This window comes from Perissodus microlepis, chromosome 11, assembly GCF_051167445.1.
Source record: "Perissodus microlepis isolate ML-2025 ecotype Zambia chromosome 11, ASM5116744v1, whole genome shotgun sequence".
In the NCBI taxonomy this organism is placed as follows: domain Eukaryota; kingdom Metazoa; phylum Chordata; class Actinopteri; order Cichliformes; family Cichlidae; genus Perissodus; species Perissodus microlepis.
The window spans coordinates 29,923,097-29,941,661 of NC_140471.1; the positions used below are offsets into that span (position 1 = coordinate 29,923,097).

General features: G+C 39.8%; 1 protein-coding gene across 1 annotated transcript in view; it reads right to left on the reverse strand.

The window, feature by feature from the left end:
* Positions 1 to 5,078, reverse strand: part of bmper (BMP binding endothelial regulator) — a 33,184-nt gene extending 28,106 nt beyond the window's left edge. Inside the window, exons 1-2 of the mRNA XM_084944014.1 lie at positions 4,459 to 5,078; positions 4,032 to 4,171 (exon numbers count right to left, since the gene is read on the reverse strand). Coding sequence (XP_084800140.1) covers positions 4,032 to 4,137 — 106 coding nt within the window. The 5' untranslated portion in view covers positions 4,138 to 4,171; positions 4,459 to 5,078. The remainder of the gene's footprint in view (positions 1 to 4,031; positions 4,172 to 4,458) is intronic.
* Between the last annotated feature and the right edge of the window lie 13,487 nt (positions 5,079 to 18,565).

Consider the following 18,565-nt stretch of genomic DNA (forward strand, 5'->3'; position numbering starts at 1 on the left):
TGAATTAAAACCAGGCAAGCTGTTGTAGGTAAAGACTCAAGACACTTTGATATTTTTGGTTGATCTCCTATCAGTGTGACCTCTGACTCCTGACTGTTTGGTTTGTTGCAATGTTGACAATTCAGGAATCTACCATCCCCTAAACGCCTTCCATGAAACAAAGCAATGTGCACGAGGCACAAATCTGCTCTACAGAAACAGATACTTTAGGGATTTTATCTGCTCATCACCCCATTGAATTTACTACCTACCAACCTATTTCCAAATGCAAAAAATCCCCCATCAGTACCTAGTTTTTGTGATTAAAGATTATATTATAAATCCTAGTTTCCTGTGGAGCATTTCCCCGCTCTGTGAAAGCCTCACCTGGATGCTATTGCAGTTAAATCACTGCAGCAGCTCTGTGCTGCTCTTTATTGGATTTGGGAACGTTTACATTACCTGAGTTAGTGTTGCGCTTGCCAAACACATCGGTTACAAGCAATTTAGCTAAGTTATAGAAAGACAAAACAGGTTATGTTAAAAATTAGACATGAATTCTTGCACACTGTGATAAAGGGACTAAGCAGTTCTAGTTTTCTCCCTAAATACACTGAATTTAGTGACAGTCCTTTACTTTTTTTTTACCATGAAGTCCAGCCATCATAAACAAATATAAAGACTTTTTGCAAGATTTTTGTCCCCAAAATAAGCTGACTAGATACATCCAATAAACTCTGCTGGCAACAGGTGTCATTTCACTTTGGGAAAAAAAAGATTTTGATGGTTGCTGGTAAAGAAAATAAGCTCATGTGTTCCCCTGGCTAAAATCAAGCACCCAATAAGACCAAAATGACTCTGGATTTTAAACCCACTATCACTGTAAATTAAATATGGAGCATGATTGAATGAAAAGGCTGAAGGCTGTAGAAACGGTAACATCGGCTCATGTCTGAAGTCATAAAGATCTTAGCAATGTTTATATCAGGCTTGTAATGCAGTAAACTTAGATTCCATGCTGCAACAATAGTTCCTTATAGCAGCGAGTCATGCCGTCTGTTTTTGTCCCTCTGAGTTCAGCAGTAAACCAGCCTGAGCCTGTGGATTCGGGCAGAGCAGACAAACCCTACCGACTCCGCCACTGTAAAATTTACAACCTTTCGAGTGTAATTAAACTGGTGGACCTATAAGTGTCGGGGGGTGAGGGATGGAAGGGAAAAGGGGTGTAGGCGGGTGGGGGTCCCAAGCCTTTTTTTACAGTGCCAAAAAACCCAAACTCTCATTTTCCAGCTGCTAGATTTGCCTCATATCCCAGCACTGTCAATATAGACATTATAACTGATGCATTTATATAGTTCCTCTCTATTTCAACCCTCTGCCAAGTGCTGCAAGTAAAAGGCAGATCAAGTAGTTCAGAAAGCCATTAATAGTGCCGGAGCTCAAACTGACTCAGATCTGTGGCCTGTCTTCCCTCAGAGATCACTATCTGACTCTGATCAACAAATCGGCAAAAACACCACAGCTGAGATTAAAATCTAATAAATCTTTTGTTTGAATTGACAGAGAGACTGCTAAATGTCAAACGTATCTATATTAACCCTTTCAGCTCCTTGACAAACAATTTCACACTCTGTTGCTACTTGCTCTGTAAAATCTCTCTAATTAGCTTTAACTGTGAATGTACTGCACGTTGTTATACAAACAAAAAATAAAACTAATGCATTAAAGTAATTTCAGGCACAGCAGGTGGAGCAAATGTTAACTGCTTTATATACTGTCAGGTGGTTTCATCTAATAAATCTTACAAGCATCATGTTTTCTGTCTGTTTTGTATGTTGAAATAAATCCTGTCAAATAAATGTGGCAGTTTTTCACTTGAAATAAAAAATGAAAACACTAAAATATATTAAATTAATCTACCTTATTCCATCATGTTTCTGAAGAGCTGGGCCTTTTTGGTAATGCAGGCAACTTGGTGTGACTTTAAGACTTATGATACATAATAAACATTTATAACTGAGTTTTGTTGAAAAAGAATTGCCAGCAAATACACATTCATGCAATTTTGGAGAAACAGTTCTCAGACTAATCCGCGAAATATCGGTCTAATAAATAATAATTATAATTATATTTGACTCAAAGGTTTTCTCCAGACAATTAAGTCACTAGCCTCACTTACATGTCAATGCATAGCAATGCAGGACTCATATAAGTATCATTAACAGTTCTGATTCAGTAAATGTTTGCAAAAAAATGTAACAAGTGCTGCAAAGTGGATTTAAACACGCTCTACTGTAGCTGTGGACACTCTAGTGGTCAGGATGACCCCTGAAGCGGCTGCTCCACCTGCTGCACTGACACGTTCAACCGTCTGACTGCAAGACCTCAAACAGCTCAGAAACTCTTGGTCTGTGGTTCAGCAGACAATAGGCAGATGATACAGCGCGTGTTTGGGATGCCAGGTGGGGGAATCTGATCTGCTGGGATCGTAATGGTGCAGATGATAAAGAGGCTGTTGGTTCTCAGGGGTTTCTCACGCTGTTTTATGTCAAACAGATACACTGGGGATACCCATCTGGTACACGTTTTGTCCCTGATCTGGTTCTCATCTATCCGGGTTTGCTTCAGGAAAATAAGATAACTGCTAAGAGAGGGGGACCCCTAAAACCAGAACTCGTTCTTATCAGGACCGCAGCGGATGTGCATAAAGTAATTTATGGCGCTCCTTGTTATGCTGAGGTCTGTATTAGTGTTTAAAGCTGAAGTAAAACGTCTGCTCTAAATCACATTTTCTCCTTTAATTAATCAATTTATGATGACATTAATCTACTGTGGCCATGGCAACACTACCAATGACCTGGAGGACACAGTAGAAAAATAAATGATCATTATCAAATGCCAGGTTAGGTCAGTAAAAGCAGGTCAGCAGCAGAAGTCTCGTGCTTCACAAAGCTGTTTACCCAGCGATAAGACGCACACACTGACTGGCTGAGGAGCCCGGCCAGCGCGCACCACCACATCCACCTTTCATTCACTCCACTTCTATTTTTCTCACACTTCAACGGCGCTGTAGGGCAAACAACCGATATCCTATGATGCAATCTGGCTGTCAAAAGAGAGTGAGCAAGCCGGGGAGAGAGCGCGCGTTTAGCCCCAAACAGGGAGGCCGCTCAGGAGGGATGACAGAGTGCTGTTAAATTAGAGCTGGTTAAGGAAAGTGGTTTTCACTTTACAGCCTGCTTGTAACTAAAACTGGGTTAATTACAACCCAAAGTGACACAAATATCAATTTGAGTTAAAGTCACTTATAATTCTACGCAGACCTTGTATCATAATGATCCGAATCATCGTGTAATTTTTGTAAGTTTGATGTAAATCACTTTGATATTGGCTCATCGTGATAGCTATGACAGAAAACCCCTTTCTGCAAATAACAAGGTCTGCTGCAAACTACAAGCGTGCCAGGCTGGACTTGCTGTTTGATATTATCTCTACGGCTTCAAATAGAAGCACAAGCGTATTCCCCGCAGGGTGGCACAGAGAGGATAATCCCGGGTGAAGTTTATAATTGCGTGATAGACTTTCCCGTAAAAAGCCCAGATAAACGTTGCTTGTTCGAGAGAAAAAAATAACTAAAAACAAAATATGTAAATACTATTTTCTAAAAAACTTTAAAATATACACATTTTGGTGAGCTTAAAAAACAAAATAATTTACGGTGATGCTAAGGAAGGGTTAGGAAAACGGGTAATAAAACGGGTAAAATAAAACCGCTTTTCATCCTTTTCTGCTTCCTTGTGATCGTGAAACAAACTGAAGGTTATCATCAGCGCTTCCTGAACCCTTCCCTGCGCTGCCACATTACTGGTCATCAGATATATAGAAGCTGGAGTGACTTTGGTTTGGTGCGCTACTCTTGGAAGAGTAAAAAAAGACCGAAGGAGCAAGGAGACGCGGCAGCAGACTAAATAACCAGGGGTTTGGGTAGATTTTTACGCACGGAGGGAGTTGTGATGTGTTATTATGAAGCCTTATGATCCCTTTAATCTTACCTGTAATTAGCGGAGAGGAAGACTGGGGCGTTTGGAGCAGCAGCAAAAAGCAAAAGAAAAACCTACAGGTGGACCAGGAGGGAGGGTTCAACCAGCGGAACAACATCCTCGGGTTTGCTCCAGGAAGAAGAATCAAAGAGCTTGGGGGGGAAATGAAGGGATAAATAAAATCAATCCAAAGGAAAACAATGAAGATAAAAATTCCACAATCAAAGCTAATCTCGAAAACTTCTGGTCTGCATGTCAACCAGGAGAGAAAATCTCCTCAGTTTGTCAGTTTGAGCTGAAATGCGAAGTGGCAATCAGCCAGACGCGCGGTGATTACAGTGATATTAAAATGACAAAGACGCGCCGGCAAGCAGGAGACAGCTGTGCCGCGCACGCCCTGCGGAAAAAAACAGTCTGCGAACGAATTGAAAATATTTACATAGAGAAGCAGTCTCAGATTTTGCAGAAGTGAATATCCTGAGAGGAACGGCGAGCTGTGAGTTGTTAAAATGACTTTTGCTCCACTCCGACTGTCAGAAGAGTCCAGACCGAAGTGTCCGAGGTAAATGCAGCTCTGATGTACACGTGCACATTTATATCAACAGGAGAGTTTAAAACTCAAACGTCTTCCAGCCAGCGAGTCAATTTTTTTTCCAGCAGTAGACTTGTCTTAATCTGCGCTCCCAATCCCAAAGTCCGCTTGTCACATGGATGCTCGATGCCGACTCTTTCGGGGCGGAGAAGCGGTCTGCAGCCTCTCTCTGGCTGAGCGGTGTAAATAGTCGACCTGCTTCTCCTCCTCCACCCCCGGTATTAAAGCGGACCTCTGGTGTCGGAGCGCACCACGGAGCCAGAAAGTCCTGCCTCCTCTGTGAAACCCGGACCTCCTCCCGTCTCCAGATCTCTCCAAAACTTCCTCCATACCCCCTAACCCAGACCCTCTTTGGTCCCCATATTCAGGTTTCCTGCTGTGACCCCCAAACCCTGGTCCTCCTGCTGCTACTACTTTAAAAATAAATAAATAAATAATTAAAATAATGAAAGCTACTACTTCTGTTTGACTGCTTCTGAGCGTTTGTGCAGCTAATGTAAATCTCCCTGTATCTCTCTCTCTCCCTGTGTGAGTGAGAGAGAAAGAGAGAGAGATAAAGTTACATTACCAACAAGCCAGGAGAGCTTTATGTCTCCACTCTGTAAGTTTATGGACTTAAAAAAGAAGAAAAACACTGGAGAAGAAAAAAGGAAAGGAAAGAGAGATGATGAAAAAAATCAAGTGCAACGTGTGTGTTTCTTGAAGAAGCCAGCTTTCTTCTAAAATGTCATTATTTAGCACACTCACAAGTTCTAGCCTTTATTTCACTTAATCTCTCCTCGCTAAGTGGGTTATTGTGACACAAGTAGCAGAATTCCACAATGATTACCCTAATAAATGTATTGATAAATGAATATTAGAGGCAAGAAAAAAGGATTTATCTCCGTGACTGTTACTAGTAATTAATTGTTTCATTACTTCCTTTTTTATAGATCGTTATTGTGTCCTGTTTAGTGTAAAATTATGTCACCATGTTTACTTTAGGTCTGGACCTTTTTTCCCCTGTTTTGTCTTAGGCTCCTTAATCACAATGAAGGGGAATTTTAATGCTCTAGCATCACATCAGAGACAATATGTGTTTCAACAGCTTTCCTGTTACAACATGAAAGTCCTTACAGCACAAAGCTAACTACACAAAGAAATCCATTTCCCAGTCTGGTGATGAAGAACCTGACTGTCTTGCACATAGCCCAAAATTAATTCCAATCCAATAATTTTGAGATGAAGTGGAACATTGGTTGCAAGCTAGACCTTGCCCAGCAGTGATGGACCTCATTAACATTCTTATGACTGTACAGGAGCAAATCCGTGCAGCCAGATTCCAACATTTGGTTAAGAGTATTACACAAGAGAAGTAAAAGGTGTTACAGTACAAGATTAATCTCATATTAGAATGTTTACATTCTTTTATTTATATAATGTAGTTGAGCCTGCGCATATGTATGCTTTAGTTTTATGATCAAACTTCACGCCGATTCCAGGGGTGGGCAATAAACTTTCCCAAAGGTACCACATGAGAAACTGAGACTGTCCCGGAGGGCCACGCAAATAAGCTGAACTGCTCAGTATTAATTTTACTTCTTTATAACTTTATTGGTGCAGTCCTCCACAACAGTCTCAGTTTCTCGTGTGACCTCTTGAGGAAATATATTACCTAGCCCTGAATTAAGCCATGCTGAAAATTAGTTTCTATCTCAATTAATTTCACAATAAACAAGTCCTGGTTCCTGACACGGGACTTTTAAGGCTCCATTAGTGGCTCTTGAAAGGGTCAAAGGTCCACAGTTGCCAAACTGGGGTCTGGTGGATTCTCTAGGGGAAACAAATGTAAGCATTATATTATGAGGAGTGAGCAAAGGATTTCTGGTTTTTGTTTCTTTCTGAGACTGTTTTCCATTTAAAAATGCATATTAACATTTTATTCAGTTTTCACACCCATGTGTTTACGATCGAATGATTTCGCCCTCTAGTGGCCTAACAAGAGCCGTTATTAGGAGGCTGCTCGGGAGGATGTTGGGGTGGATTAATGGGCTGATGCTACATGAAGTAAAAAGCATGCACAGTACCTTCTTATTTTGAGCATAAAGATTCTCTCCACATCTCTTGACCATAGCATTGTCAAATTATATAAATACTTTCTAATGGTTTTGTTACTGTTTATTTTACAGCCCTATATCAATGGTTGGGTCCTGAAAAGTCCCCGAAAGAAGCAACAAACCACTGATGTGGTTGTTTAGGTTGTAAGGTTAGTTCTGTTTTTTGCTAATTTTTGGAAACACCCCTTCCCTCCTTTGTGTCAGACTCAGCATGCTCCTTCACATCATAAACGTCTCTATATTCCCGCATTAAGTTCCCATAAATCTGCAGTCTGGAGTCAGCATTTCAAAGCCTCATGTGACAGATCAGGCAGGTTGCATGACAGTGTCTGTGTATGTGTGTGTCTGGCCTCTTTAAAGTGAAGCTCATCAGATGCTCAGACGGGGAGGAAAAGCAAGTCTTCAAAGAAATAATTAGGACCCACCCAGCAGCTTTTAACTGAGCATCAGCCGCTGCTTCAAATGTGCTGCTGCACACTGAAAACACACACCAGCGCAAGCAGAGCTGAGGTGTGCATCAGTCAAATGAGACAGAGAGGAAGAGAGTCCAAAGAGTAAAGTGTGTGTTTGTGTGCGTGTTGCAGAGAGAAAAAAGGAAACTGTGCTTTTAAAAGTAAGCTTGTGAAAAAAAAAAGCATGCTGCGTGTGTTAAAGAGATAAAGATCAAGACATAATGTGTGGCGAAAGACTTTATGTGGTTAAAAGAGAAAGAAAAAAGCACAGTGTGTTCAAATGAGACCATGAAAGGTCCTGTTAAAGGTAAAGACTGTTGCAGTGAGATTGAATTTCAGTAATATTAACCACTAGATGGCAACAGGGAGAAGAAGGGGGTCTACCTGATCTGACTGCAGATGGTCCTTTAATGATCATCCACACATAAACGCATAAACACACACACAGACTGAGGAAATGTTGAAGAAAGTCATGAAGGATGCTGCAGAACCCAAAGCAGGTGCTACTGGGACTCAAATATCGGCTATACTTTTCTTTAAAAACTATATAAATATATTGTCCCATTTTATGGCGTCAGTCTTGATTTCCTTTTTTTTTTTTTTAAATCTCATCAGTTGTATTAAGTGAATCAAATTTTTTGACTTTTACAAAAGTCTGTTATCCTGGGGTTTTTTTCTCCGTCTTTTTAATACAGGCTGCTTTGAATGAATTTCCCCAAGAGTGATTAATCAAGTTGTGCTCAAGTGAAATTAAATGCTTCAGTTTTATAGAAGTCTGAAAGATTAAAAACTGCTTCATACATCTTACAAACCTCATAATTTTTGTTAATTTGCTATTTTCATGTAACCACTCACAAACTCGTTGAAAATATCAACAAATGAGAAAGTCAGATGTATACAGTATGTGTTCAAAAGCAAGGTGAGGAGACGAAAAGACATTTTCTTATGGTAGTTGGCTGGCTTGTGGACACAGGAGGTTTTCAGGGTGTGTGATGACCCTCCTGCATTCAAACTGGCCGCAGACGGCAGCCGGGGCCACAAAAGCCCCGAGGTTAAGGCCCCCCCTGCAGTCTGGCTCAGAGGCGAGGAGGTGACAATGACGATGTCAGGAATGCTCCTGGTCAGGACGTTGTCCAAAGTCACGCTTTCTCACATATAACAACACAACAGGGGACAAGGCACTATCTCACAACTGGAAATCTTCCATTGAGTTCAGGAGGAGGAGCTGGAACATGACCCAGAGGCAACAGCACACATGATGCCCACTCACTCACTGTAAATTAACAACATGCACTTTTCACACACGGACAGATTTCACTGACCTTGTACTTGGGAGCTGGCTCGTTGCAGATGTTTTAATGTCCAGTCAAACTGTGTTGGATGTTTGCATCATTTGCTAGAGAAAAAAGAGAGAATGGATAGAATCTATCCACTGTAAGAATTACACGTGACAGCGATCAAAGCAGTAGTTTTTGAAACATTTCTGTCTGGTCCAAGTGGTGTCATCGGAGAAATAACAGTTTAAGCTACTTAATTATAAAACATGTCACCTTACAAAGTGGTACCTGTGAGAGGGAATAAATAATGAAAAAAAAATCCCACATTTAATATTTAAACCACCAACACGAGTCAGATGAATGAGTTGGATGTCGATGTTGCCAGCAGCCAAAATGTTGATGCTTCTTCCTGCAGCCATGGATCACAGCTGGCAGCACATAAGGTGGAGCTACACAATAAAAACCCAAATTGTGACATGAAGTTGTTGCGTTTTACATCCTTGTAATGAAGTAAACTGCAGATATTTAAGATGTTTATGGAGGCAGTTATGAACAGCCTCAGACGAACACCCTGGAAACTGTGTGTAAAGTGTAAATGCAAAATGGAGGGTTTGGTGGCTTGTATATTTCAAGATGTAACTAACAGCTCAAGCTGCTTATGTGAAGAAGTGAAGTGTTTTCCATGTATCATTCAGAGAGCAGGAAGGTATGTTTTTAGAGAGCTGCTGAATTAGTGCGGGAGCTCTGGGATCTATCACGCTGCGTACTCTTCTGGTTTTACAAGTTTCCTACAGGGAAGTCGGGCTACAAGCTAATCTCTTGGCATGTATCACTGCTGTCGGACAGAAGCCACATATCTGCAGAAAGGACATTCTGCAGGAAGGAAGCAAGGAATGCTGTTCTTACAGGTTTTAAGGGCCCAAAGGTCATGAAACTCACTTGGCAGATAATTGACTTTGTAAATTTCTGCTCAAGTTAGAAAAAGAAAAACAGTCAAATTGCAGTTGCGAGGAGGGGTTTTCCATGATTGCAGCAGAGATTAGTTTTCAGCTCATTACCTGCTGCTCTGGACCGGCACAGGAACACACACAGAAGCAAGGAATTGTGCTGTGATTTTTGCACAGTGGCCAAACAGCATTATTACAACTTTCTCATATCACGTGACGAACGCTGGCGCAAAAAGTCTTTTTCCTCCAAGAGACAATAACACTGGACACTGGAACAGTAGTTGCTGTAAAATGGTGAATAAATCTTTGAGTGTATTACAAACCTCAGGAAATTACTTGTTTTATTATTAAAAAACAAAACAAAACAAAACAAAAAAAAAAAAACACCCTTATCCATTCATAAGATTAACATTTGGAAAGTGTTGAAGAGACTTTATTTCATCCCATAGCTATAAAGCGCATGATCAAAAGGGGCTAAAATTGTGGAAGCAAGCAGAACAACTCGGTAGATTATGTTATCCAGCTCTCTTTATTACACCCATGACTGAGGGAGACCTTCACATGACAATGCCACTCAGCTGGGCCAAAAAGCATTACCTACAAAAACCATCATTATGAAAATACAAGTGCTGCTATGGTCATTTTTTGTGTGTGTTTTTAATCAATGCAGGCTTCACAGTGTAGTGGTTCACACATTTGCCTAACAAGCAAAAGATCCTGAAAGATGCTCTTCTCAACACGAGGACCGTCTTTTAATCCATGCAGGTTTCAAATATGTAAAGCATGTCTAGCATTTAGAAAAGGGAGACTTGCGTTTTTTTTGTTTTTAATACATCATAATAAGGTAAAGTTTAGAAGCCACGCAGTGACTTGTGGAAATAGTCCATCAGGGGAAACAATGCTGCAGCAAACCTGGAAGCTGGATCAGACACTAAAGAGAGCAAACTACAATTAAAATGTGGGGATGTCGTCTTTGAGATCAGTTGAGAGTGGCTGTTTTTACATGTCAAAGAAAAAAAAAAACATAACGAGTAGGAATTCAAACTCAGCTGATGTGAGACAAAGTGAATTGCACACATTCAGCAACAGGTTTGTTTATGTGCAGGAGAAAATACCTGAAAGTACAGCCAAAAATTATTAAGCTTCACTATGAAAACAAGAACTGCCAGAGTGAAAGATAAGGCTCACAAGATGGTAATGAGACCTGCTGTGATGTATGATTCAGAGTCAGTGGCACTGATAAAAAGATAGAAAGCTGAGCTGCAGGTGGCAGAATTGAAGATGTTAAGATTTCCACTGGGAGAGACCAGAATGGACAAGACTGGAAATGAGTACATCAGAGGGACAGCTCAGGTTAAACAGTCTGGAGATGAAGTTGGAAAGCCAAGGCTGAGATGGTTTGGAGATACTGGACAAAGGATGGTGAATATGGGTAAAACAAGGAAGACCTCAGAGAAAATAATGGAGGTCATGAAGGAGCACATGCAGAGGGTTGATGTGACAGAGGAGGATGCTGAGGTGAGATCGAAGCAGATGATCCACTCCTAAAGAGAGCAGCTAAAATAATAAGTAGAGTGGTAGTTCTGAAGCTTGGAGACATACACGTATCAGCCACAACATTAAGAAATACTCACTTTGACCCTTATGATCTACCTAAACATCTCTGCAGGCCAAGCAACCCCTTCTCCACGGCAACAGGGCTCCCTGACGGCAGCAACCTCTCCAATAAAGACAACCAACATTTAATATATTTTTATTTTTATGTTGCTTAACTAAAAGGGTCTTTCACATTTAGTTTTGGTTTTATATAACTTGCCAACGTGTCATGAAAACATGATATAGACAAATCACCAGAGAAATGATCAGAGAGATGCAAAGAAACTTGAATCCAAGTATAATTTCAGGGGGGACAAGATATTTTTCATAAAAGTTATTATTGGAGAAATTTTACAAACCTTTGACTCTGACTCATGACACTGACACTTGTATAAATTATGATTTTCAGTTTTTATTTCCCATGATCACAAAAATTAAAGTCAATGCCTACATGTTTTTAAGAGATAAAATTTGATTCGGTGTAATTCAGGGAATATTATTGCACTAAAACTGTGTTTTTATAGCAAATATATTGAAGACGTTTGTATTGAATATCTGTACATTTAAAACACTTTGTGCATTAAGTGACGAGTAGATAAATAAACGTATTTATTTTAAATAATTTTATGGCAAAAATGGACACAAAGATGAATTCTTACAAAATGGAACAAATCATATCATAAATACTATTTTCTATTGTCCTTTCACATAAAAGACTGAAATGTGATAACATCACTTTGTGAAGTAAAAACACGATGTAGCTGCGTTACCAAGGAAAGATAATTTCTTGTAATTTTCCACTGGGATCAAAACACAGGATCAGTATTGTTCACACAAAAAAAGAAATCCGAGCTTAAGTTCCCCGTGGCAGAGATGAAATGTTGCTGACGCTTCAAATCTGCAGCGAGAGTAAAATGATGCGGCAATTATCTAATCCAGTTTGTTTACGCCTTAAACCCAGAGAGACAGAAATAAGCTTGGAAATAAAACCCCAGAAGAGACGTCTGCTCCTCAGTGTCTGAATCCCAACTCTGCGCTCTGTCCAAACTGCCACTGCGGCCCCGTTACACTTTGATTGTTGAAGTATTGTTTGATGTTTTTAACAGTTGGGCGTGTGCAGCTACGTTTAGTGGTTCCTCACATCAGTGCTGATTTACTACAGGCGTGAAAGAGGGAAGAAGTTACTGATGAGGAAAAAACTAAATCTGGGAAAGTGTTTAAAACACATAAACACTAAGCAGAATGAAACAGAGAGAAATGGCAAAAGTAAAGAAAGGAGGAGGCAAGGAGACAGGAAGAAAAAGTGGGGACTAATTTGTTTTGTGACGGAAAAACGAACCAAATGGTGGAACAGAAAGTAGCTTGGACATCCAACAGACCTGGATTTGGCACAGCATCTTTTAGCTGTCTGTTCTACAGCAGCCTTTTTTTTTTTGGAAATCTTTATTTTATCTTCAACCTTCAAGATGAATGCTGAGTTTGAAAAAGAGGGAGCAGAAGAAAAAAAGAACAGGACAGAATGAAAAAAAGAACGCAAACTCATCCGAAACAATTACAGGCACACAAAAAATGCTCCAGATAAACACTCCAGTGTGAGACTAACACACTGACTACACATGTGACCGATTCTTGTGCAACATTCATTTCGCAGGAAGAGCTGAACTCTGTGTGACTAGTTAACCGATTTTGACATACAAAAATAAGTATTGCAAGAACCATAAATCAGTGGACGTGTAACATTTTCAAACACTCCTCGAACCTTATGAGATATTTTTCATCTGTCTCTTTAGTTGAGTTTAATCCATTTCTTTTGACCATTTCCTTTTGTTCGTACCCGACGCATGTTTATTATTCTACACAAATATCGAAAACTATTTCTGTTTGTGCTCCAGGGATGCAGGGAGTTTCTTTTATTCTTTTCTCTTTTTTTTTGGTAAGGTCAGAAATATGTCCAAAGATCTAAAGTTGGAACGTCATGTGGACAAAGGGGGTAGAGTTTTTGACTTCCTGAGCTTTAGAAAAAGTTAAAGATTTCCAGGAAAAGTTGCTATGGGTGGAGAAGGAGCTGCAAAGTGCTGAAAGAGGAAAGAAAACAACAAAGAGAGTCAGGTAATTCTGTGAGGGATGACAGATGGAGGGATGAAGTGGTGGGAAAGAGGATAAAATGCTAAGAGAGACCGACCAAAGGGTGAAAGTTAAAAGGGACGATGAAAGAAGATAATCAAGACCATAAGTAAGAGACTGGGAAAGAGTTAGTGAAAGAGGAAATGGAAACCTAAACAGAGTTTTAAAAAAAATACAGAAAGGAAGAAACTGATAAGGAGTGAGCAAGAGCAAGAGATGTAAGATACAACAGAGAGAGAAAAAACATTGGGAGAGGAAAGAGGGATAAGAACAGAAGAAATTCACGAGAAACTGTAAAGACAGATGACAGTGGGGATAAATATAACTAAAGAAAAACAAAGATCACGTTTTTTGAAAAGAGAGACGTAATGGCAGGTATGAGCTGAAAGAGTGAAATGAAAATATTTGACCAAATGAGAAAAGGAAACAAAAATTGAGAGAGTTTTTGTGGCAGTGTAACTCTATCTGTAGCGCTCCTACATGTACACACACTGGGAGCTCCTGCCAACTTAAACAGCAGCAGCTCTGCTTTAGCACCGTTACCCAATCTGCAGCTGATCTCGCCCGCGCAGCCCAAAAAGAGGGGAAAAGAATAAACAAAAGGGGATCACTTCAAAAGTCGTCAGACTGAGCTCCGTTTCTCAACTTGACAAGTGTTAGGTTGGCTTTCACTCTTTGTCCACAACTCTCTGTGGAAACACAGAAATGTAAGAGTGTGAGAAATGATGGAAATTTGCACATTTAACCGTTTGCCAATGTGAAAAGGTCATCTTTGCTGGAATTCAAAGAAGAAAATCTTGTCCCAAGATTTACTAAGTTAAGCAATCGTTGCACTAAAAAGTTGAAATTGAATGAAGCATGCTGAAAGACCTATAGAGACGTCTTTGCTCCAAGGTGAAGCTTTGATAACTAGTCTAAATGAGCGTTTTGTTTCTTGTGCATTCGTCTCTGCTACAAATATAAGATTAGAACTTCATTCATCTCAGAGGAACTTCTGGTGCATTTTAAACATAAATATAAACACATCAGAATGTACAGTAATGAGGGTGTAGCTCTGGATAGAGGTAGAGTACCAAATCTACAAACTGGAAGGTTGGTGGCTCGATCCGTGGCTGCTCCAGTCTGTATGCTAAATATGCACAAGGTGCTGACCTAAGTTGCTGCAACAATTATTATAGCCTCACTGGCAACTTTACAACTGCTCATTAACACAAATATCTAATCAGCCAATTACACGGCCGTAACTTCATGCATTTATGCATGCAGACATGGTCAAAACGACCGAACAACAAAGGATCAGAAATGGGAAGAAAGGTAATTTAAGTGACTTTGAACACAGCAAGATTTTGGTTGGTCTGACTCTTGGGTTTACGGAAAATGGTGTGAAAATATCCAGTGAATTTCCAGTCAGAGGAGAACGGCCAGACCGCTTTAAGCTGATAGGAATAGTAAATAGTAACGACTGGTTACAACCAAGTCATGCAGAACAGCATTTCTAAATGCATCAGATTTTAAGCAGATGGGCTACAGGACCAGCTGAAGACCACATTCAGTACCATGTCTGTCAGGTATGAACAAAAAACTGAGGCTACAATTTACAAAGGTTCGCCAAAATTGCTGTTCAGATTTCTGCTGCATCATTTGGATGGCAGGGTCAGAATTTCACGTAAACAACATGAAAGCATGGATACATCCTGCCTTGATCCAACCCCAACTGCTTTGTTACAGGATGCTGGTGGGTATTTCTGGGCATATTTTGAATGGTCTACACAGTCACCAGATCTCAATCCAATAGAGCACCTTTGGGATGCGGTGGAGCAGGAGATTTATATTATGGATGTGCAGCTGACAAATCAGCAGCAACTGTGTGATGCTATCATGTCAGTATGGAGCAAATATCTGAGGAATGAGTAGGGATGGGTACCAGTATCCGGTACCATTATGGCACCGGTTCTGACATAAACGGTAGTAACCAGACCGAAAAGCAGCGCACATGTCGGTGCTTTATTTCGGTGCTTTTTTTTCCTGAGATGTCATACACTTTGGATTCTAGCCAATCATTTTACCTTTCCAAGGATAGTAGGCGGGCCCAGGTACGTACGTTCTTTTAGAGCAGAGCTACAGATTAAAAATGCCCAAGGCGAAGCGGTCAAAAGTCTGGCTGTACTTCACTGTACTTCTCAGCAGCCTGCAACAAGTGCTTTAACCCTTTAAGACCTACCATAGAACCAAGTCCGCCAGGGCTTATATCATATTTTTACATGCTGTAGTGCCATTTTTTGGAGCATTTCAAGTTGATATACATCAATACAACCATTATAGCCCAAATTTTAATAATATGTATGCATTACGTTTATAGTAATTACATAAATTGCAAAAAAGTGCAAAACTACAAAACAATTGAAAATCGTTTTTGTTTTTTTACCATATATTTCTAGTTAGAGAAATTTAAGAGGCTTATCCCTCAAAACTGTAAATACAAAAAAGTTGCACAAAATAGTTTCCCACCACAGGAAATTTATTTTAAGTGTCTTCATTGTTTTATTTTTGAAATACACCAATTTTTATATACTGCAGGAAAAACGAAAAGAAATATTATATTGCAAATTTGCAAAATACCAGCATATGCATCAAAATAAACTATTTCCAGCAGTGCAATATGAGTCCTAAGCATCCCAGAAATGACACAGAAAGTCATAAAGTCAAACATAACTTTTAAAAACACCAGTACAGGCTCGCTAGGCCCTGATGGTAAAAAACTACATTTCTGCAAAATGGCGTCACTTCCGGTTTCGGGCAGGTCATGGTGGACATGCGATAGTTCGCGCTGATGGACGTAGGAAGTGTTACAAACAGCTGATCAGATCGGCAAAGCGTGTTTCTGGAATATTATGTTTTTGTTGCTGCAAGTGCTTTTTATGCAGTTTTTGCAAAGCTATATGTGGAAGGAAACTGTGACCAAGGACAAGCTGATGGCATAAGATGTAAGTACAACTCCTCCGGTTTCATATGCAAAAAAAATTATTGCGCTAGCTTATGTGGTTGCAGTGCTACCGGGATTTAAAAATAGTTAAGCAAAACAGAGCGTGCCGCTCCGACCGGCTTTAAAGGGTTAAGGTGATACTGTGCAAAGGACGTAACACCTCGAATCTGATGAAACACCTGGCGATGCATAACGTTTTTTTAAAAGCCGAGAAATGCACCGTATTTGATAGCTTGCTGCAAGACCTCACACCGAGCACATCTACTGTGGGTGTGGTGCCTGTTATCGGACCCGGAGTTAACAACATCCCCCAAGAACCTGAAGAGGAGAGTCCTGGCCCCTAGCCCTGCCAGTGTAGCAGAAATGATGACGGATGATGATGGCAGCAGTAGCCGTTCTTCTCTGGGTGAGTAGCTTAATGTTGTTCGTGTGTAATTTACTTACGCTAACCACGTTATTACATTAATGCATGTAAGGTGAACTAGCAAACACCGTCGTAGTTACATGCGGCTGTCTTCTTGTTTGATGGCAGATGCTCCCTTCACCCTGGCCAAAAAGGCTAAAATGACCAAAAAAAAAAAGTGGAAAACAGCTAAACATGAGAGGTTTTTGGACAAAGTTTGTGTTTTTTTTTTCCATTGTTTAAGCACTGCTTCCAGCCAAGAGTGATACCATATATGCCCTATAGCTGCAGAAAAGGCTAACGTTGTTATCTTATTACAATAAAACAGCTAAACATGAGAGGTTTTTGGACAAAGTTTGTGTTTTCCATTCTTTAAGCACCGGTTCGAGTACCGTTTAAGCACCGGCACCATTTCAAAAGTACCGGTTTGGCACCGGTATAGGATAAAACCTAAACGATACCCATGCCTAGGAATGAGTCCAACATTGTACTGAAGTTATGCTATGAAGAATTAATGCAGTTCTGATTGCAAATGGGTCCATAACAGGTATTATTCACAGAACTATCATAAAAAAATGGATGTGAGTTTTCTGTGTGATAGTTGTCTTTTAATTTAGATTGTATCCATCTATTATTAGGCATCACTGTATATAAAAAAAGTGGTAATAATTACACCATAGCTATAGACCTCAAAATTAAAATAAAATAACTTATTATGTATGCATGTTATCTGATATGCAGAAATACAGAATGCAGAAAAAGATGCCTGGGGTAATTTAGAAATGGTGCCAAACTAACTGACAGAGGCATGACTGACCCCACTGGATGCCTTTGTAAAATGTGGAAACTATCTAATGTTTGCAACATTATTAGAATGAACATGAGCTGCTAATTGAACCAGAAGTCTGAATCACAGTCAGTTTTGAAGCCTTTGTACCGACAAACCCATCTCACATGGTCTACCATAGCACACCAAAGAAAGAAAGGTTGAATGAAGAAGCCATGTCAGTGTATTTCTTTGTAATGACGTTGGATGTCTGACCGATGAAAAGCTGTGACATGCTATTGAAACTGGTATTATTTTTCTGAGGAAATGGGAACTTTCTTTGTTTTTTTTAAATGTGCTGTTTTATACTAAAAAGTCATGAAATATTGTGAAGCTGAAAAAAAGTTGGTGTTAAAATCCAGGAAATTTCTAACAGTTATGATTTACTTACAGCTTCAGCGCCAAAGGAAGAGTAGTGGAGAACTTCTCCTTGCAAGAAGAAAAATGACTGTTGTTGTGTTTCTGCAAAGAAGAATTCAGCTCAAAGTGACATGTCTTGACCATATTACTGCACAAGGAGAGCAAAGACAAATATACAGTGGTCCTTCGTTTATCATTCTAAAAATAACCCGCGATAGGTGATATCCACGAAGTAGCCAACTTAATTTTTTTTACAATTATTATAGATGTTTTACGGCTGTCAAACCCCTCACTACACACTTTATACAGTTTTCTCAGACAGGCATAAACATTTGCACACTTTTCTCTCTTGTTTAAACACTTTTAAAGTTTAAACCTTTGTAGAAAAATAAGTCCAGTATTATAGAATGAAACCAAAGATCAAACCCTGTTTTCAGGTCCCGAACATGGCAATGGAGCAGCTGTGAGAGAATTTAACATTGATGAATCAATGGTACGGAAGTGAAGGAAGCAAGAAGAATGAGTTGAGTAAAGTTTGACTAATCTGGCTGTTTTGTTTCGCTTAATGCGCCTTATAATCTGAAAAATACGGTAACTCCTACCTTCCTTTAGCATGTCCAGAAGTCCAGCTTGTTGGGCGATAGTGTGATGGCTGCACTTACAGCCACACAGTGGTAATATCCACCATGTTAGTGTAGAGGCTTATACATAACATTGCATTCACATTTGTCTTTCTTTAAACATAGGAATTAATTTACAGGACAATGAATAACTGGTTTGGTTCAGAATTAATTCACATATCCACATAACACTGCATTCTAAAATAAGTGCACACATTTTAGTTTACACCGTTACGTATGATTTAATCTGTGTTTTCTGAGTTACCTTAG